Source organism: Dipteris shenzhenensis, chromosome 24 (assembly GCF_047967505.1).
Source record: "Dipteris shenzhenensis isolate YYH24624 ecotype China chromosome 24, Dip_SZ_1.0, whole genome shotgun sequence".
Taxonomy (NCBI): domain Eukaryota; kingdom Viridiplantae; phylum Streptophyta; class Polypodiopsida; order Gleicheniales; family Dipteridaceae; genus Dipteris; species Dipteris shenzhenensis.
In genome coordinates, this window is record NC_141619.1 from 47,575,608 (window position 1) to 47,596,946 (window position 21,339).

At 44.9% G+C, this 21,339-nt stretch overlaps 2 protein-coding genes across 2 annotated transcripts in view; one reads left to right on the plus strand and one right to left on the minus strand.

Moving 5' to 3' along the window:
* The window catches only part of LOC147886693 (protein CASP-like), a 70,478-nt gene extending 58,009 nt beyond the window's left edge, over nt 1-12,469 (minus strand). Inside the window, exons 1-3 of the mRNA XM_087395160.1 lie at nt 12,331-12,469; nt 1,874-1,984; nt 1,546-1,724 (exon numbers count right to left, since the gene is read on the minus strand). Coding sequence (XP_087251286.1) covers nt 1,546-1,724; nt 1,874-1,984; nt 12,331-12,469 — 429 coding nt within the window. The remainder of the gene's footprint in view (nt 1-1,545; nt 1,725-1,873; nt 1,985-12,330) is intronic.
* Nucleotides 12,470-12,485: 16 nt separating this feature from the next.
* Nucleotides 12,486-13,566, plus strand: LOC147886694 (uncharacterized). The gene is made up of 3 exons (XM_087395161.1): nt 12,486-12,794; nt 12,879-12,943; nt 13,079-13,566. Exons 1-3 carry the CDS (start codon nt 12,545-12,547, stop codon nt 13,145-13,147), a joined length of 384 nt encoding a protein of 127 aa, XP_087251287.1. The 5' UTR covers nt 12,486-12,544; the 3' UTR covers nt 13,148-13,566.
* Nucleotides 13,567-21,339: the final 7,773 nt, after the last annotated feature.

Below are 21,339 nucleotides of genomic sequence, written 5' to 3' on the forward strand. Positions count from 1 at the left end.
ATTTCTCTTCCTACCTCTTAAAGCAAGCCGAGTGATTCATATTTCCCATCCATACTCTCATGTTCAAACTAGTAGTCTAGATCCAAAACCCAAAACCAAATACTGTGTGAGTGGGAGAGAAGACAAGATAGGAGATTAAGGTGAGTCAAGAGGGGCTATCTGAGTGGCCTTAGGACCCGGAGGTCGCCAATAGCTGGGTGGGCAGAGGTGGATTCATCCTGGTATGTTGTGGTGCTATCTGACTGGTTCCAGCGGGTATTGATTTCGTCCTTGGTGCTGTCTGGACCTGCACCATTGCCCTTTTCCTTTTCTTTATTAGATTTGTATTTTGGCTTCTCCACCACCTTGCCTTTGTCCTTATCCGTATCCCGATCTGTGAGAGAGAGTTCAAGAGTCCTGATCGAGGACAAAGTGTAAGTGCGCTAGTGTGTGTGTTGTTGTAGGGGGTAGGGGGCGAAAGGAAAGGGGACCGGCAGGGCGGGGGGGTCATCGACTTATTTGACTGTTAGGCTCTCAACTCACCATTGAGAACAAGTGAGAGAATGTGGAAGACTGGCTGTATGGGGCAGGACTGTGAGGCAATGGCAGAGGCATGAAGAAGCTGCAGTAGAGGTAGGATCAGTTGGGAGGTGGGACCAGGAACCATGTCAACCACATCAAAGTGGCTCGATTGAGAGGCTGGAGCAAAGGCAGGGAGCTAGAGAAAATGCAGGGTCTAGGGAGCAGCAGCTGAGTCAGGGGAATTGGAAACATCATTGGGGGTTGCGGGCTGGCGCTCTAGCAGTACGGGGCTGGGAGACAGGTGACTGAGACGCTGCAGGGTGTGGGAGGCTTGAGGCGCAACAAGGTACACAGCACGTGCATGGAGGCCAGGGTGCTACAAGATGCAAGCAAGGGTGAGAGCAGAGTGGAGGCAGAGGTGGGCAGCCCTAATGTAGAAGCAGAGGTAGAAGACAGTGAAGGAAGACCAGAGGCAGGGGTCAACGATGGACTAGCAAAGGCGGGTGGGAAGCGGTGGAGGAACAGACGTGGGGCCAGCAGGTGGACAGCAACAGAGAAGCAGAGGCTGGTAGGCAGCACTGGAGGGAGTGATGAGGAGCAGAGGTTGCCAGCGCTGGAGGGAGGGATGGAGCAGGCCAGCAATGGAGGGGCGATGGAGCAGGGCAGCGATGGAGGGCAGAACTGGAGAGGGAGGTGCTTACGAAGGCGTGTGCGGAATGATTATTTACATGTAAACTAAAGAGCTGCATAGAATATAGCAAGCAAATAAAGTAGAGGAAAGAGTGGATGGTCAATGCTCTTGATAACAGAAGCTGAAAGGTTAAGTTCCATATTTCCTCATAAGCTATATATATACACTATATTCAATAGAAAGAGAACATAATGAGCATGAATTCACGAGCTTTCATCCTGCCAAGCATTTAAATTGCGTAAAATTTTGAAGAAATTAACAATCTCATGTCCAAGAGGCCAGCAATGTAGAAGAATGGTAAAAACCCTAGAACCATCATCTTTTAAAAAAGGTAACATTTCTTAACCCCATACCGTAGCTGAAGCAAGAGCAGGAACCGGGTCTGGGGCTTCATAAAGCTTTTGATAGATATTCAGAAAAGCGTTTTCCCCAAACTTGGCTCGTTTAGTCAAGTTATCCACTTCCTCTTGATAGCCTTTCAGCAAAGACTGGAAAAGTTTCATCTTATCTTCAGGAGTAGCTTTTTTAAAATCTGCACCAGTATTGACCATAAAAGTGAGCTCCTTTACGAAAACGCAAGCTTCAAAATGCAAATGTGAGGAGTAACAAAAGAAAATAATCATCAAAATATTAACAACTTGGGCTGAAAACTGCCTTTCGTGTGAGAAAAGGTGAACATACCCCGAGTACTCTCAGCAAGTTTTCTTCGATTCTTAAGGCTTGCTTCTTGATTTTCACCCATTCGTAAACCTTGCTCATCAAGCTTACTTCGCTCATTCTCAAGATCAAAATCTGCATGCATTTGCGCATTATGGCAACAATAGGAACCACACGAGCAAGGACAGAATTTCATAAACTGTCTGTAAATATTCTCAGAGAAGCTGGCTTAGAAAAAAACTCCATTTAAGTAAGCTCACCAAGCTTGTATTTGACAGATTTCCTACAAGTTCTTTGTGATTGAGAAAGAAAAGTTCATATTTGTGCATGTTCACCAATAGTCCTAGATGTCGATGGGGCGTTCATCATTTCCAAAAAGATGATTAATCTCCATGGCAAATCATTTGACTTGTTGATATCTTGAAACAGCTCACGTCATTCCATACAGAAACACAATGCAAGGTACAAGATCGGGATGTCTTGGGCTTTTCATATAGTGCACGCTTTCTCAAAGCCACATCTTGTTGAACCTCACAATGGCATTATGGACAATCCAAGCCCAAGGAGGTTCAGGGATGGCCACATGGCAAAGTGTGCTCACCCGTAAATCCGACATCCATGTGGGTTCGCCAAACAAGAAGCCATACATGTGGGTTGGCCAGAAAGTGCAGGGAGGTTGTCACCCCGCTACAGCTTTGGGGTAGACACCTCCTAGAGTGGCTATGTGGATGCAGACTGGGAACCCAACATCATGCAGCTCCACTTGGCACCCATACAAGGAACCACAGATTCTTAACATGGTATCAAAGCAGGCCACACGTGTGCCCGTCAAACAGATCAAGGAATATCCTCCACATGGCAACATGAGGGTCTTGGCAGTGCAATCAAGGAACTAGATATTCAATTGCACAACTGGCAATGGTGACTGTGCCACAGGCATAACAGTTGGCACTTGGCAAAGCACATGCACCTACAGGTGTTCAGACATACAAGTAGAGACAGGATCTAAAAGGCGGCGCATAAGTAAGTAAGCAAAGGCCTGCATGCAAGCCAATACGTGGCAGTGGTGGTGGATCCTTCTGCAGGGTAGACACTTGGCACAAATTATGTGAAGGGGAATATACACCCCTCTATTCAATTGACTCGGGCTTAGACGAGGGAGGGTCTTGAAACCTCGCAATGAGGTTAATGGTCGATCCAAGCCCAAGGAGGTTGAGGGGCGACCACATGGCAAAGTCCATTCTCACATACCTGTGGGTTGGGTGATGAAGAATCCATATAATGGCTAGAAGGTTGAAAGAGGCTCCCGGTACCATTTTGGGGTAGAGACCATGTAGAGTGGCTAGGCAAATGAGGGTTAGGCGCCCACATCCTGCAGCTTACATGCACCCATACAAGAGGCTACAGATTCTTAACATATCGAAGCTCACAAACCCTTTATTATTGAGTCCTCATTAGTGTCTTTAGAACCAACAGTTCCTTTTGGCTCAACCTTTGTCCACAGAAAGAAGGACCCACCAAGAATGTAAGCATTTCTCAAAGGGATGCTTTGACAATATCTTCAATCTTGGCATTATTCACAGAACAAGTGGCCTAAAATTTGCAGGATTCGCTTATACTAACTCTTTCCTTGATGCTTCACTTCCAAACTGATTGTCATTACACACCAAAATTTTCCCACTCACTTTTGAATCTCAACATAAAGTGGTTCAAGCATGGTGCTTGCTTTTGTGTCACATGTTACGCTCTAGCCGAGGTAGCATGACCTCGGAAGAATCAGTCGACATTTCCCTTAAAGGATTTATGTTTGTAATTATTTGTTTGCGCTTCATGTAAATGATCGGGAGGGAATTCATGTCAAGGTCCTAGGTGAGGGTTGATAGCACCAGACTAGGTGGATCTAAGGCTAAGGGCCTAATGCAAGGAATGGGCCTAGGGGCAAAGGATATTAATGCATCCCAAGAAAGGGGTGAAATGTTGCATTAGGAAGGCCCTGTGATGATGACATGTGGCATCTAGATCCATCTAGGGAGATGGGGCTTGTTGAAGCTAGAGAGAGAAGAGAATGTGGGATTTTACGGATGTTTTCTGATTTGTAATTCTCTGTTAGCTCGTATGCTTCAGCAAGGTTGGCTGGGAGGAAAGAAACGGTGCTGCTCCCGTGATCTGCAGTAGGAATAGTTGTTGTGTTTAACATTTGGTATCAGAGTGGCGCAGCGGAAGCGTGCTAGGCCCATAACCCACAGGTCCCAGGATCGAAACCTGGCTGAAACTCCTAAACCAAGTAAAGGGATTAGTAAAGGGAGTGGTTCTCAGCCGAGTGGTCAAGCCAACCAGGCGAAACCAGCTGAAACTCCTAAACCAAGTACCACCATTGGAGTGAAGAGGAAAGTAACCCCAATGGCAGCCCGGGCTTGGTCTAAGTCTCCCTTAAACCCAGAACAAAGAGAAAAGGCGAGGAGAGAAGGCTTGTGTTTTGGATGCCTTCAGCCTCATCAGTGGAAGGATTGTCCACGTAACAAAGATTGTCGGATGGCTGAGATGGTGATCTCAGAATGCAACGTGAAGATGGAAGGAAGTCCCAGAGCGGAAGAGATGCAGATTCAGCTAGCGGGATCTTCTCAGAGGTTAGTACCTTGTTTGTTATGTGTGTCTGTTGCTAAGCTAGTGACGAGTGCACCTGATAACATCCTATCTAAGCCCGCAGCAACGGGGTATACAGCCTTTAATGATACGGAGTTAATTAAAATGAAAGGGCAAGTGGCCAATCATGATGTCATTGTGTTGTTTGACTCGGCGTCAACTCACAATGTGATTAACTCCAAGCTCGTGAAGAGGCTGAAATTAAAGACAAGTCCATCTGACTATGCGTATACAGTCAGGATGGCAGATGGAAGTTCAACTGAAGTATGGGACCAAAGGGTTACCCAGTTGGAGCTTCGTATTCAAGACTATGCTGAGAAGCTTAATTTTGAAATGACCAAGCTTGCTCAGGCAGATATAGCCCTGGGTATGGCGTGGCATTCTAAGAAGAATCCAGCCATTGATTGGAAAAAGCACGTATATCAATTCAAGATGAATGATGTGCTTTATGTCTTGCGAGGTGAGAAAGATATACCTCAGGGACCGTTGGTTTCCGTGATGGAAATCCGAAAAGCTCAAGAAGAGTTTTTATTCCTTTGCACAGCATCGGTAGAGCCGGTTGATGATTCTATGATTCTTTGGCTAGCACTGATGTTACGCAAAGTGGTGAGATGGCCAAGCTGGCTAATCTTATAACAGAGGAGTTCTCTGAATGTTTTAGGGATGAACTACCTTATGGGTTACCTCCAGAGCGGAATGTTCAGCATAAGATTGAACTGATTCCGGGGGCAGAACCTGTAAATAGACCCCCTATAGAATGAGTTTTACTGAAGAGGCGGAGGTGCGTAGACAACTGGAAGAATACCTCAAGTTGGGGCAGATTCAACCAAGTTTCTCACCTTTTGCTTCGCCAGTGATATTAAAGAAGAAAAAGGATGATACGTTTCGCCTCTGTATAGATTACAGAGCATTGAATAATATCATTGTTAAGCACAGGTATCCGATGGCTCGGATTGATGATTTGCTAGATGCATTACATGGAGCCGTGATTTTCAGCAAGATAGATCTTAAGTGTGGCTACCATCAAATCCGGATTAGAGCCGAGGATATGCATAAAACCGCTTTCAGAAGCAGGTTTGGTCATTATGAGTTTTTGGTAATGCCCTTCGGACTTACCAATGCTCCAGCGACATTCGTCATGCTTCTGAACGATTTACTACGTCCGTATATCGGAAATTTTATAGTACATTTTATTGACGATATTCTAGTATTCAGTAAAAGTATTACTGAGCATCGTGAACACTTAAGAATAGTGTTCAGTACTTTGAGGAAAGCCAGTCTTTATGTAAATAAAAAGAAAACTATACTGTGTATGGTTAGGCTTGAATATTTAGGATTCATAATTACTCCACAGGGGGTAGAAATGGATCCGAAGAAAGTGGCTGCGATACTGACTTGGCCAATCCCTCAGAGTCTGACCGCGTTGCGATCATTCTTGGGATTTGTCCAGTTTTATAGAAGGCATATCAAAGGATATTCCGAAATAGTATCGCCATTGACTGATCTGACCTCAGATAAAGTACCTTTTATATGGGGACAGAATCAACAAGAAAGTTTTAACACCATAAAACAAGCTGTGGTCGCAGGACCGGTGTTAAAAATAGTTGATCCCCAGAAACCGTTGTTCCTGGAAACCGATGCAAGTGGCATTGCGGTAGGAGCAGTCCTCCTTCAAGAGGGAAGTCCAGTAGCCTTTGAAAGCAAGAAGCTTTCTCCCTCTCAAAGGAATTGGCCAACTCATGAATTGGAGTTGTATGTTGTTATCCATGCTTTGAAAACATGGAGGCATTATTTGTATGGTTCAGAGTTTTATGTGGATGAGGATCATGATACTCTGAAACATTTTTGTAAACAGCCTGACTTGAGGGGCCGCCAAGCTAGGTAGGCAGAGCTCATGCAGGAGTTTAATTTAACGATACGGTACCGAAGAGGAAAAGATAATAAGGTTGTTGATGCGTTGTCTCGCATTATGCATAACCTGAGTTTCACGGTATTAGAGAGTGCTCTAATGACCGAGATCAGAGAAACTCAAAAGGTGGACGAGTTTGTCCAGAGCTTATGGCCTAAAGCTCATGTGTTAAAACCCGGGGAAAATGAGAAGGATGACCTGGCATCCAGAAAAGGCCAAACATATGCAAGATATACCATAAGGGAGGGTATGCTGAAAAGAAATGGCAAGGTGGTAGTACCTAGTCAGAATGATCTCAGGCAGAGAGTCATTCGACAGTGCCATGATAGCCCATGTACGGGACACCCAGGAGTCGAGAAGACATATGATCTCGTGAAACGAGATTTCTTTTGGCCAAATATGAAAAAGCATATTCATGAATATGTGACACGGTGTTTCTCGTGTCAGGTAAGTAAGGCCGAGCGGGTGAAGCCACCCGGACTTTTACAGCCCTTGGAAGTACCACTAAGTAAGTGGGAGAGCATTTCCATGGACTTTATTGTAGGGCTGCCTACGACACAAGGAGGGTATGATTCTATCCTTGTGGTGGTTGATCGTCTAACCAAGATGGCTCACTTCATTCCGACTAGAGAGTCTGTTAGTGCCCCACAAGTGGCGGATTTGTTTATTAGGCATATATTTCGTCTGCATGGATTGCCTAGATCCATAGTGTCAGACAGAGATGTCAGATTTACCGGTCATTTTTGGACAGCGGTATTTGAGACACTAAGGACTGAGTTGGGAATGAGTAGTGGGGATCATCCTAAGACGGATGGTCAGACGAAGAGAGTCAACCAGACCTTAGAGGATATGCTGAGGGCATATGTGTCATTGAGGCAACATACATGGGACAAGTGGTTGCCATTGTTGGAGTTTGCCTACAATGATAGAAAACATTCCTCTACAGGGTTCAGTCCGTTTGAGCTGAACTATGGTTATAGACCAGCAAATCCAACTATAGTTGGAGTACCTCAGAAAGTGCCTAGTGCCGCGAACTTTGTAGTTCAGATGCGGGAGATGCTAGCACTTGCGAGAGCTAATATCCGCCAGGCTATGGATAGAGCCAAGGTGTATGCGGATGAAAGCCGGTCTATAAGAGTATTTAAGGAAGGAGAAAAAGTTTTTCTCAGAGTTCCTTTGCACTCGAAGTCATTGACTTCAGGAGAGTGTGCTAAGTTATCACCTCGATACTGTGGGCCGTGGTTAATTCTAAAGAGAATAGGCAAGGTAGCCTATAAATTAGAATTGCCACAAGGGTGTAAGGTGCACCCGGTTTTTCATGTTTCGCGCTTAAAGAAATTTTTACATACAGGTGACTCACTATTCGAAGGTGTGGTTTTGTTTCAGGAGATAGAGGATAATGCGAGGCGCAAACCAACAAGAATCCTCGACCGAGGAACAATGCAAATACGAAATCGGAAGATACCCACGGTGTTGGTTGCATGGCATGGTCAGCCTCTATCCGAAGCTACCTGGGAATCCGTATACCAGTTGCGGAGAGTGTTCCCAGATTTTATCATCGAGGACGCTGATGTCTGAAGAGGGAAGGAATGTTACGCTCTAGCCGAGGTAGCATGACCTCGGAAGAATCAGTCGACATTTCCCTTAAAGGATCTATGTTTGTAATTATTTGTTTGCGCTTCATGTAAATGATCGGGAGGGAATTAATGTCAAGGTCCTAGGTGAGGGTTGATAGCACCAGACTAGGTGGATCTAAGGCTAAGGGCCTAATGCAAGGAATGGGCCTAGGGGCAAAGGATATTAATGCATCCCAAGAGAGGGGTGAAATGTTGCATTAGGAAGGCCCTGTGATGATGACATGTGGCATCTAGATCCATCTAGGGAGATGGGGCTTGTTGAAGCTAGAGAGAGAAGAGAATGTGGGATTTTACGGATGTTTTCTGATTTGTAATTCTCTGTTAGCTCGTATGCTTCAGCAAGGTTGGCTGGGAGGAAAGAAACGGTGCTGCTCCCGTGATCTGCAGTAGGAATAGTTGTTGTGTTTAACATCACAAAACAGATAAAAAGTACAAAAGCGAGTCATCATGACTTTCTTCATTTTCTAAACGTCTTCGAGCTCGGTTTCCTACTGCTTGATTTGGCAAGCTGTTCTGTTTATTTGGAATCCACCCACAGAGGCAGGGGTTTGATCTTTCTCCACTTCTGTTCGTTATTGGGGACTTTGGACTCTATAGAAATCAAAGAGTCTTCAGTGATCCCACTTTCTCCAAGTTTCATTTCTTCCAGATGTCACTATGGCAATCTTTCTATGACTATTTGTGTGTTTGTCAAATTGATTATCCTACATACTTGTTTTATAATGACATGCTCTGATGATGTAATTACATGTTCCCTATCTGGGGACTGCTGATTGTAATACAAAGCTACATAAAAATTCAGCCCCCAGAAAAAAGTGTGTTGTACACTCGCTATTTATCCCTTCACTTTGACACCCTAGAGTTCTATATCACCTTAGAGGTATACAGTCTTGGAGCACCCTCTCCCACATAAGCTAGGGGTGAATCGGAGTTCCTAAATAACTACACTGTGCTCTCCTCCCAGCTTGACTTTGTTCAAAAGGTCCATCTCCATTGCATATTTTTTGCACTCATGCCCGCAAGCTCCCCTCTTTGCATTCTTGGCCATGTAACAACTCCTCCTCCTTCCCTCAACCTGTATCCAAAGCTTGCCAGGACGAGTAGCTACTAGGTTTGGAACTGTCTCCACTCTAGTTAGGTAGGTTTGGCTCAGATGGGATGGAGGGGCCACTTGGCCAAGGCCACCCTCGCTTTACATACATCCATGCAGGGAAGGGGAAGAGCCTACAACTTAAACACCGTGAGAGCAGACGTAAAATTTCTGCATGCTAATGAAGCTTTGAAATATGTCTAAATTGATCTTGATGGGAGAGCCTCTAGATCATACACAACTAGGCATTACTTCGGGACCCTATCATCCATCAAAATGGAAGCTGCTATCATGGGGTTACCGATTGTAGACGAATATCCCTGTATTCCTTGGGAAGGCTAGGGAATCACAGAGTGACTACAAATCAGGGCACTGGTACCTAATCTCCATGTCCTCAACAATGAAGCCATAGTAAGAGAGGAATGATGAAAACCAGCTGCGAGCTCAAGTAGACAGGGCCCAACTGGAGCAAGTACTTTGGCGTGCTGAGCTGGAAAAGACATATTCCATGCCTATATATAGTCACATCTGAACATGGTCTTGCTACAGGACCAAACTCACCTGGAACCACTCTCAACCCTGCCATCTACTCGGGGTCCGTCCCATAATCTGGAGCTCCAGGTTAGCTTGCTTAAGCTTTTGCTCGTCTTTGGGTGACGTGGATTCAGAAAGCAATGGGTGTCAAGGGTGCTGCCATTATAGCTCCTCAGGTGAGACCAAGCGGTCAGTGTCTAGAGCTGAAACCTGAAGTCAAACAAAATGTGAACTTGCTCTTTGACAGAAAGGGTGCAAAAGGGCGAGGGTTCTGGAATTGAGAGTGAAAGCCTAGCCAATGCGACATACCCCCCTCTCAGTCAAGCCTGCAATGCTAGTTGCATCATGAAGATCGGGCCAGAGAAAAGAACCCTCAAGTGTGTGTAGGATGCAACCACCTCCACCGGCAATCCATCCAAGGGAAATGCTCTCTGCATGGCTACTTGGGACGTGTTGAAGATCATGACTTTGGTTTTACCAAGGTTGATCTTCAGGTCATGTGTTTCACCAAAGGTATGAAGCGCATCCAAGTGTCACTACAGACTCTCTATTGAGGAAGAGAGTAACACCACGTCATCTGACTATAGGAGAATCTGAAGCAAGGATCAAGCTAGAGAGCAACCAGCCACTCCTAGGGCCCCAATAAAGGTCTCAAGTCCATCTATCTAGAGGCCGAAAAGGTTGGTAATAACGAACAACCTTGTTTGATCCCAATGCTGCACATGATCTCCTTTGTCTACCCTATACCTATCTGAATCATACCCGAGACCCTCTCATAAAGTGCCATGACTGCCCAAGTGATCTCCCGATCGTACCCCAGCTCCTAGACGTCTAATGAGTCGAGCTCTTGGCCCTATCTCAAAAGCCTTCTGGAAATCTACAAAGCAGCAATAGACCCTCAGTCTCTGTGCCCTAGCCTCCTCAATGACCCCCCTGCGTGTGAGTTTAGGATCCATGGTCCCGTAATCTATCCGGAAGCCTGCCTGCCCCACAGCTCTAAGTCCCCGAACATCTATGACCAAGCTAACCTCTATGTCAAGTATTGATGCATAGATCTTGGACATGACATGTCCAATTATAATGGTCCTGTAGTTTTTCGAGCTCATGGAATCTCCTGCCTTGTGAATGGGAGCGATGGTATTAAGTATTCCGTATGCAATGAATTTAGTATGTAGGCCCTCATGATCTTTCACTCGGCCATTGTGAAGCTTCAGAGCTACTTGTTCGCAACCAGGCAGCGGCTGTGAAGAGTGTGCATGAAGTGGAGAATGGTACATGTGAGAGATCGCTGGTTAGGGACATATATACCGTGCGTCCATGAGACAGAGGCTGAAGGGAGGATCAAAGAGAGGCTAGAAAAACTGACTGGCTGTCACGTCAAAAAAGGGGCTGTAGAACCACAGATTGGGCCAAGAAGACACCATTATGCAGCTCGCTATCCCACCAAGGTCTGGTGGTCCTGAGCCACCCCGTGCACGAAGAGACAGTGAACAGAGAAAAAGGGACAAAAGGGAGAGTAAGGTCATGGGCTGAAGCAGAGAGGCCTGAGGGTAAGCCTGTCTAACTTCGGGCCTCCCGAGACCTCTGCAGGAAGAAAAGGTGAAAGAAGGTTAAATGGTGGAGAGAATGAGACGAAGCAGGAGAGTCCGGGAGCCTGGAACAGCACTTCCAAGGGGGTGTCTGTGGATGAGACCCAGAGACCCAGGGCGGAAGAGCAAGGGCACAAGGAGAAGTGTGAAGAGGACATCTGAGGCTGAGGCAGGGATGGGCTAAGGGCGAAGAGGGCTATGGTGGTGATAATGTGCCCTTCTTTTTTCTCTTACACCTGTTTCTTCCATTTGTTGCTTGTGCATTTGCTGGGTCCTAGCTCTTTGAATATGTTAGATTCTACAATTTATCTTCTTGAGGGCACTCTTGAAGACGACAGGCTTTGCTGGGATGTCTGCATCTGATCTCAGTGCTATCGGTGACTCCTAAGATCATCAGAATGAGCTAAATTAAATTCTTGGCAACCCGTAAGTCCGTCATTAAACTACTCGTTGGTAAGGTACATAATTTATGTAAGCAGCCGGAAAACTAAGACAGATTTGATTTGCGGAAGATTCACCTGAATTGCTCGTGAGGTTGATCAGAGTGATCAATTTTAACGTGGCTACATTCGACAAGCTAGCCAACAAATTCAAGAAAATTATGCCTAGATCTTTCACATAACAATCCATATCAACCTCGCCAATAGTAAAAACCACACCTCCATACGATTGAGGCCTTGAAAAAGCACCAAAGCTCATGCAGAAATTATAGCATAGAAATAGTCATAGTTAAACTAGAATCTTCGCTCTGCAAAGCGTTGGAGAACGATCAGGGCCATTTCATTTAGCTTACAAGAATTGAGAGAGAATGTTCCAATATCTCAATTTGAAATGTCGCGGTTATGCAGTGAACGTCTACTCCACAGCAAAAGGTGAAATGCAAGACACAACGAGGTGCCCATCCGGCAAAGATCTCCTATGAGTTTTAGTTCAAGCAACGTCCATTTGATTTGCAGGTTTATTGCACAAAGATGGGATGAAAAAGCCGGAATTCGCTCACAGATCTCAAAGAGAGCCATCGCATCAAGGACACGCAACGAGCTAAATCACCTGAAAAGCAAAAGAAATCGTGTACGTACCCTTCCAATAGTTGAGCACAACGGCAATGGAGGAGGAGGAGCTGAATCCAAGAGGTGCGATGAAGGGGGAGGATATGGCCTTGTCCTTGTCGGTGTCGGGAATGCCATCGAGGGGAACGGATTCTTCGTAGGGGTCCATGAGGATCAAGGGAGAGGGAGCATTCGATAAGCAAGGAAGGAGGAAAGATCGGAGAGAGACAGAAGAGAAGATCGAATGTGGAAAGTGTTGAGCTTTTATAGGTACGCTCTAGGGCTCCCCCATATAAAGCATTCCAGTCTCTCAGTATCCGAATTTCAGATCGCAGAACTCACACCAGCTATGGCTCTCGGTATCCTTGTTGGTCTCCTCCGTGGTTACCGCCGTAAACACCGCTCTAGCCTTGACATCCTCACCTCCAAACGAGGCCCTCGCAATTACTACAAGGGCAAGAACTGCCTCTCCACCGGTCGCCACACTAGTAAAGGTTCGCTTTTGCATTTCTTCGTCAGAATTTCCATTCTCCCCTTCCCACGAATGTAATATCTCACCGTATTTCCTCGCTTTGCAGGGAAGTATATCTTGATCGCCGAGAAGCTCCCCAAATATGTCGTCCCGGATTTGACGGATTTCAAGGTATGGACTTTTTCATAGCGTTTGTGTATTTCTGAGAATCAGCAACATCAGCCCACCTATGTAGACCGGAGGTTTTCCTCAGTGTGAAATGGCACCCCTTACGCGTTCTGGCGCCTGCTCGTGTTTTTCTTGCAGCTCAAGCCGTACGTGGAAAGGAGCACACCCAAAGACATTCCACCGACGCCAGATGAAGCTTCTTCGTGATTGCAAGTCACGTACTGCCCGACAGTATGCTCTTAGATCCTAGGTTCAAGCGTTAGCTCCATGCATTGTGGAGGAGGGAGCTCTCTGAGTTCTTAGATAGTACTGATTACCCGGACCATCTTAGAGACTGGCCAAAAGTTGGTTTTGATTTACAGGCAACCATTGTGGAAGTTAATCCAACAGTTCTGTGACTACAGTTTGCAGTACCAATGGAACATCGGCTTTTTAAACTCGTAAACTGATGGCGTAAAGCTGTAGGTGCCTGAAACGGGGATCAAAGCCCGACAGAAAAGTAGGCATTTTCTTGTTAAATTGCAGTGTTTTATGTGAACTTAGTGTACTGTCACCTGTCTATATTTGAAGATCTAGTGATGACATCAGTTCAAACAACTAAATTTGAATTGAAAGCTTTTTTTCTATGCAACTGCTATTACAATGCATGAAACTGAGTAATATTTGGATACCTCGGATGTATGAGATTCAATCTTCTGTAAAGTTGCCTAAGCATGAGATTTAGCTCTCAAACCCTGGCATTTAAGGAAATTGCAAAGGAGCAATAGTGGTCCTCCATTACCAACTAAACGTGCCCAAGTCCTTTTTTATGGTTTGATTTCTTAACGCAAGGCATCCACGATTTGCATAACTGTTCGTGAAATGTGGCTGGATGAAATATCTTTACTGACTACGATACTTTGAATATATATACCAAAGTCCTCTCCTTGTATGTACCTGCTAGAGACTTTGGACTACGCATTGGCTTGTTTTCATATCTTTGTCCAAACTTCTTCTATCAGCAATCCTTATTTTCATAGTTGAAATACTCTTCTCCTCCTCTCCACTGGCACAAGATTTCTTATTGTCTGACGTTTTCGGCTGAGCTCTGCCGATAAGGAGGACTGGTTTCAGAGGCTCAATGATAGGTGGTTAAGAGGTGACTTGGAGCACACATGGCAGGGCAGGTTAGACCATCTTTGGAAAGCCACCCCTTACAGCAAGGTGAACTTCTTCTGTGGAGGATAGGTGGTGGACACTTCCCTATAGGCAGCCATGTCCCTTCGTTGCACGTGGATGATGGATGCACGATATGCAGAGACCCTTACTCATCTGTTTTGGGGGTGTCGGTGGGTTCGGAATGTGTGGAGTCTTATTCGCTTGCATTGTGCTAAGGGCCTGGGATTGGATTTCATCTCCAAGGGTGCTGCTATCTTTAGTGCCGACCTTGTCAGATAAATCTGTTCTCTGGAATGTTATTAGATACGTCCTAGCTTATCCTTGCTTTTACCTTTGCCTAATGCTGGGATCAGAGGTCACCTAGAGAAAGAAGATGAAGGTAGCAGCAAGGCGGAGAAACCAGCCCGCAGATCCAGCCAATAGGAAGCAGCACAGTACTTTGAGCAGGCATACTTTTTATATGGTTCTATCTCTTTTGAGAGCATAATAAACATTCTATTGGTTGTCTACATAGCTGTCTCCCCATCTAGATGTATGTCTCTATTTCAGTACACTTGTGTGCACAAGACAGAGTCAGTTTTGGTTTGCATTGTGTGATCCCTGGGACGAGTCTTCCGCAGTAGGGAGTTGGCTAGAGCAATCGGCTCTGTATCTTCTGACTCAACCCTCCATGCCCCCCCCCAATGGGATCATATTCTGGCTCCAACGCTGCCCTAGAGCAGGACTCGTCTGTGGCCCATGGGACGGCAAACCCCATGGCTTTCCCTTGAAGTACAGATCTGCTCATTAAACCAAAGAAGGAACTTTGTATGCTGCCCAATGGCAGCCTATGTTCTGCCCATGTAGCAGCCTGTTCATTCATATATAGCCCCCCTATCATCTAGGTGTCACTCCCCCATGCTCTCCTCATTTAGGGGCTTTACAAGTGGGGAGTTAATTCTGAATATAGTCCAAACACAATTAACAAAACTACAAGAGGGCAGAGTTGGACATCAAAATCACCCTGCAATACATAGAGTTCTCCCCCTTTGACAAAAGTTAACATATGACTCTACTATTCTTTCCCTAGAATTACATCCACTCTATCTAAGCTCATTAATGTGAAGTCCAAATCTTCGGAGTAATTCTGTGTGGTGAGGGAAATTTGCATCGCACGTCGATCCCAAATCCAATTCTATTTCCATGTCCACCTCATAGACATGGTCACTCAGCTGCATTGGGAACCCCAACTTCTGCACAAGTTTAGCATTCAAGAAATTATGAAGACTTCTAGAGTCAACTAGGATGTGCACTGTTCTACCCATGATCGACCCGTATATACGTATAAGATCTTTGGGTTTGAACACATTAATATTAAATTCTTGCAAAGACTTTGACCCAATACTGTAATATGAATGGAAGAGATAGTGTTACCTTTGACCTCAGCCAAAGTAGCATTCTTTGCCTTGCCCTACACCTTCAGACACTGCATCCACATATGCCCCTTTTCTCCACAAGGGAAGCAACGGCCTTCCTTGGCTTTCCGCACGCACTTAGCAGTCACCTCAGTCGTAGTCTATGAAGAACTTGGGACTTGAGTCTGCGCAGCCCTAGGAGGTCGGAAGTGGCTCTTCACCTAAAGGTCTTTGCTCGGAATTCATGGTAGGCTGAGTTTTCTGTGAAGAACTCCCCTAGCCATTGTATCATCATAGCCATTGTATCATCATAGATCTTAGCATATCTAATCGCATCCTTGAGGTTTCTGCACCGGTTTTCTTCACCTTAATTTGTGTTCTTTTGCCAATCCATTTTATGAAGAACCCACATAGTGTGGTAAAATCAATATATGTGGCTTTGGATTGAAGGTCCCTAAACCTCTATAAGTAGGTATCAAATGGTATCTTTTCCATGTTCAAGTTTGTCAACTTAGTGATGAGGTCAAACTCATCTTCAAGTTGAAGGAACTCCTCTTCAAACACTTGTTACTAATCAACCCATGTCTTTGGCTTCTCCTTCAATTCTCACCACCAAGTGAACGTGTATTTTCAACGATTTAGAAAAGGGACGGAAGGAGAAGTGTACTTGACTCGTTTCAGCCATGCATCAATGCATTTGGGAGTGTGCTCCTTCTCACCTGCGTAGGTCTCGGGTGTGAAGGAGGGCACATGTCATGTGCACGGATTGTATCTAACGTGTGCTTGGGCACACAGGGCTAGCTTCGATAGCTTGGGGAGGGCTAGTGTCTAGGCAGGCGATTCTCAGGTTGGGTTGCAAGGGCAACAGATGAGTTAGGGCGGCAGGCAGGCGATTCTCAAGTTGGGTTGCAAGGTCAACGGACAAGTTAGGGTTTAGGCTAAGAATTGGCCAAGTTGCATATGAACTGGATTTGCCCCCTAATGCAAGGATTCATCCAGTATTTCATGTCAATATACTGAAAGAAGTGCTGGGTGCTTAGGATTAGGTCGTTACTTCTCAAAAACTATAGAGGTTGAAGATTTAACCTTTATACCACACGAGCCTGAGAGTATTCTTGGCTTTCGTGAACGTCAAGTTAGAGATAGGACGATCAGGGAATACAAGATTAAGTGGAAGGATTGTGTTGAGGAGGATACTACATGGGAGACATTGACAAACCTTCAAAGAGAGTCTCCAGACTTTCTTTTGAACTCAGGAGTGAGTTCTTGGAGGAAGGGGTCATGTGCACAGATTGTATCTGATGTGTGCTTATGCGCACAGGACTAGCTTTGATAGCCTGGGGAGGCTAGTGGCTAGGCAAGTGTATGTGTGTGTGTGTTGAAACTGCCATCCCTCGTGAATCCTCTCAAGAAGTTGTCTCGAACTGCGGTTATAATTTTCTTTCCAGGAAGAATCCCAGCGGCCAGTGATGTTGCGCAGTGGATTAAGTCCATCCTTGGAGGATGCTTTGTAGAGGGAGTGTATTTTGCTTCCAGAGGCTTTTATGAGGTGCATTTATCATATGCTTCATGCAACCAGAAGCTTCTCGAGTTCTCTCCCCTGTTTTATGGGAAGCAAATGGTACATGCTATGCCCTGGTCCCCAAACAAGGATTATCAAAGTCTTATACGACATCATTATCCTGTATGGGTTGAGGTTGTTAACTTTCCGGACTATATGCGTGAAGAGTTGCCTGGTTTGGCTGCTTCTTTGGGACAGGTCATTTGTCCTCCACGCCCCATGGGAAACCATAACAGGTTCTGCATTCTGTGGGACACTGATACACCTACCCCTCCTTCTATTGCGGTGAAAGATGAGGGAGTGCAATTGGGAAAAAAGTATTTTGAATTGAAGTAGGGCGTGTTTGCAGGAGCTTGTTTTGCCTGCCACAAGTTTGGGCACCTAGCCTCTGAATGCCCAATGGTTCTGCATCAGCCCCCTCCCAATGCCTTGCCGCCCCAGACACGGGAAATGAATGAGAATTTACAAGCTAAGACAGCAAATAGAAATGGAGCAAAGAATGCCAAACTAATCAATCACGTGCAGCCACTTGCTGGAAAAGAAAAAGATAAAGGAAAAGAGAAGATGAAGGAATCTGCGGGAATTGATTAGGACGGTTTTCAACCTAAGAAGGTGGTTGTATTAAAGCAACGCCCCCTTCAATCTCGTCAATGGGATGCTTCTTCTCCCTCACCCGGACAGGCTTCTACTTCAGCTCCTATCCTTCAAAATTGGGTGGGGGTATTGAAGAAGGTCATCCCCATATGTGATTCAGAAGAAGGGGAAAATGCTATGCCTTTCATGGATCATGAAGGAATGCAGCCCATGTAGGCAAAGGCTTTGCCTCTCTGATGTCTTGTTTTATTCTGATACCTTGTTGTATATACCTCTTTCATGCCTCAAACACTTAAGTGCTTTACATACAATGTACAGAGCCTCTGCAATGTCTCCAAGTGGAGGCTTTTATGGAATTATGTACATAAAATGCAGCCAGATATTGTTTGTTTGCAAGAGCATAATCAACACTCCATGGCTGGTCATCATGATTATTTTGGCGGTTATGATATATATTATGCCGGTACCACTACCTACTTAGGTCTATGCATACTGGTTAGACATGAGCTGGAACCTCAGTTAGCCTTCAATGACAGCAGTGGCAAATGGATGGTCATACAATGTAATGTCAATGGTGATATTCTTGAGTTTGCATCAGTCTATGCTTCCCAGACCTCTGCCATGAGGGCTTCATTATGGGATTCTTTATGCAGATATCCATGGAGATCCAATGCATTCATTTGTGGAGATTTTAATAATTCCCCTCTACCAAGAGATAACACCACTTCAAGATCTCATATGCTATCATTGGAAAGGCAGAAATGGGATAGCATGCTTCTTTCTGTGTAGGCTGAAGATTTATGGCTGCTTCTCCAAGGGTCAGTGCCTGGATATACTTTTCATCATAATGCACTTACTACATACTGGGCAAGGCTTGACAGATTGTATTTGTTTTACCCACAACAATTTGCAAATTTTAGCCCTCATCTCCTTATAGATTTCTCATTGGGCTTGTCAGATCATGCCCCATTGTGCATGAATTTGCAGCTTGGCATGCCTCTGGATGATTTGCCACCCCTTTCCAGTAGATTATTGCATGTTAGTCAGGCTTATTTCCGACATCACTATTTTCAAAAAATGATCAGACTTGCAATTCATCCCTTGCCTTTGCATGCCCAGGAGGACATGAATTATGCTTGGGACACTTTTCTCTCGTATGCAGAATGTCATTAGGGAGTATGGCAACTGGCATATGACTGAATGGAGGAATGAGGTTAAATGGGCAAAAAGGACAGCATAACAATTGACTGAATTTTCTCAGTTAAGGCCTCTCTCTGATTCAGAAAATGATTCCCTTTCACATGCTCAAATTAAATTGACTGTTAATGATCAAAGGAAATTGCACAAATGGCAGATTAGGGCAAGAATGAAGCCCCTCATGGATAAGGGCTACTCATCAAAAGCCTTTTTCCAGAGCTTGCATGCTACTCGATAGAAAAACTCATGTCTAAGGGTAAGGAAGCTCGATGGCTCTTGGACGCACTCTTTCTCTGATCTCCAAGATGAATGCCAAAATTATTTCCAAAAATTGTTCTCTGCTCCTAAATCAAATGACTGATGCTAGGACTGAATTTCTCCAATATGTTTCTGGAATAGTGGAAATGGATGATGCTCTTATCTTGGAGAGACCTTTTACTGACACAGAACTTGATAATGCATTGTTCCACCTCAGCAAATACAAGTCCCCTGGCTGGGATGGCCTTACGGTGGAATTTTATATTTCTTTTTGGGAAGATTTGAAAGATGTCCTCTTGCAAATGATCAATGTTGCCTGGCAAGAAAATCAGTTGCCGCACTCTTGAAAGCATGGCATAGTCAAACTTGTGCCCAAAAAACATCTGTGTGACCATATGTCAGATTGGAGGCCTATTACTTTGATGCTTGTAGTTTACAAACTCATTGCCAAAATGATTGTGCATAGGCTTCACAGGATACTGGATGCGGGACTTCATCCTCATCAGTATGGATTTGTGCCGCGAAGACAAATCCATGACAATATATCCAATGCCTTGACTACAATTGAATATGCTAAGTATTCGCATCAAGATGTGCTCATATTGCAGGTGGATATTGCTAAGGCATTTGACACTGCTCAATGGGATTTTATCTCTCAAATCATGACAAAGTTGGGCTTTGGTCCCAAGATAGCAAATGCAGTTTACTGGCTTTATTCTGGCTCTACTTCTCAGTGCATTCTTGGGGGTCATCTATCTCGGTCATGGACATTGGGTCGATCAGTTAGACAGGGCTGCCCTCTTAGTGCTCTCTTCTATGCCATTGCGACCCATCCCCTTTTAATGTATCTTGATCATCTTACAAACACGGGACAGATGACTAGTCTTAAAATCCCTGGGGCTGCATCTTTTTTGGCATAAGCATATGCTGATGATTCCTTTTTTATGCCACAGAATTCTCCCCGGGAAGTTCACATGCTTATGACCACTCTCTCATTGTATGGTTTGGCAGCGGGATTGCATGTCAATTTTGACAAATCTAAATTACTTCCCCTGAAACAATGTGACTGGCATTCTATTCTTTGGCCAGGTCAGGTGGTGCATTCCAAAGATGTAGTCCGGCATTTGGGATATCCCATAGGATGGCACATCACCAGGAAGCAGCAACTAAAATGGATCTTCCAAAGACTTCAACATAAACTGGAATACTTGAAGATTTCTACTTGGCCTCTTCATGTCAGGCTCAGAATAGTACAGTCCATTGTAATGTCCTATGTCCAGTTCTATTTGCCTTTGCTGCATTGGTCCTCTAGGGATATTTCAGCCTTTATGTCTCAAGCTATGGAGATGTTATGGAGGACAAAGACTACTGTGAAAGCATTGATACTGATGAAGATGGAAATGGTGTGCTCTCCTAGGATGCATGGTGGACTTAATGTCCTCAATATAAGATATCATGTACTTGCAAGGAAGGCGACTATCCTGCATACTTTTTTCCGTCAACAACAGCCATGGACTTATATGCTAGCATCCATGTGTGTCAACATGAGGACTTGTGCTTATGGTCATTGGACTACTGATCATTGGGAGGTTGTCATTGGGAGATTTGTAGGGAAGATACCTGGCTGTCCTTTCTCTACTGCTCTGATACTTGACTGGAAACAAGTACTTTCTAAGGTCAAATGGGCTCTTGATAATTGCTCGGGGACAAACTCAATGAGGAAAGAAAGTATTCATTGGAGTGCCATCTTTGACATTCCACTCGCTTTACAGGAACCTGTTCGGGCATACAATCTCATGAAATTGGGAATTAGATACATACATGATGTTGTAGATGATCAGGGCTATGTTTTATCTTTTCCTCAGGCCATTGCTTCCTATGCATTGGGAATGCATCATAGGTCTATATGGAAGAAAATTGCTGATTTGTTACATCCTTTTCTACCTATTCCTTCTGCGGCTGACACAGTCAGGCTCACGGATTTTTGGCAATTGCATCCCTCTGCTACATGCACTCATCATGTTCCTCTTCCTATCTTAACCTCCATCAAAGCCTACGGGCTTCTTCAGCCTGCTCCATGGATTCACAGCAATATGCTAATTCTCTATGGCATATAAGGAAGCCCCTCTCATGGTGGCGGAAGAATCTCGGGATGTTATGGAAGTGTAAAATGCCATTGAAACAAAGACTTTTTCTTTGGAGATGTATGACAGGCACATTGTCAGTGGGGGTCACAC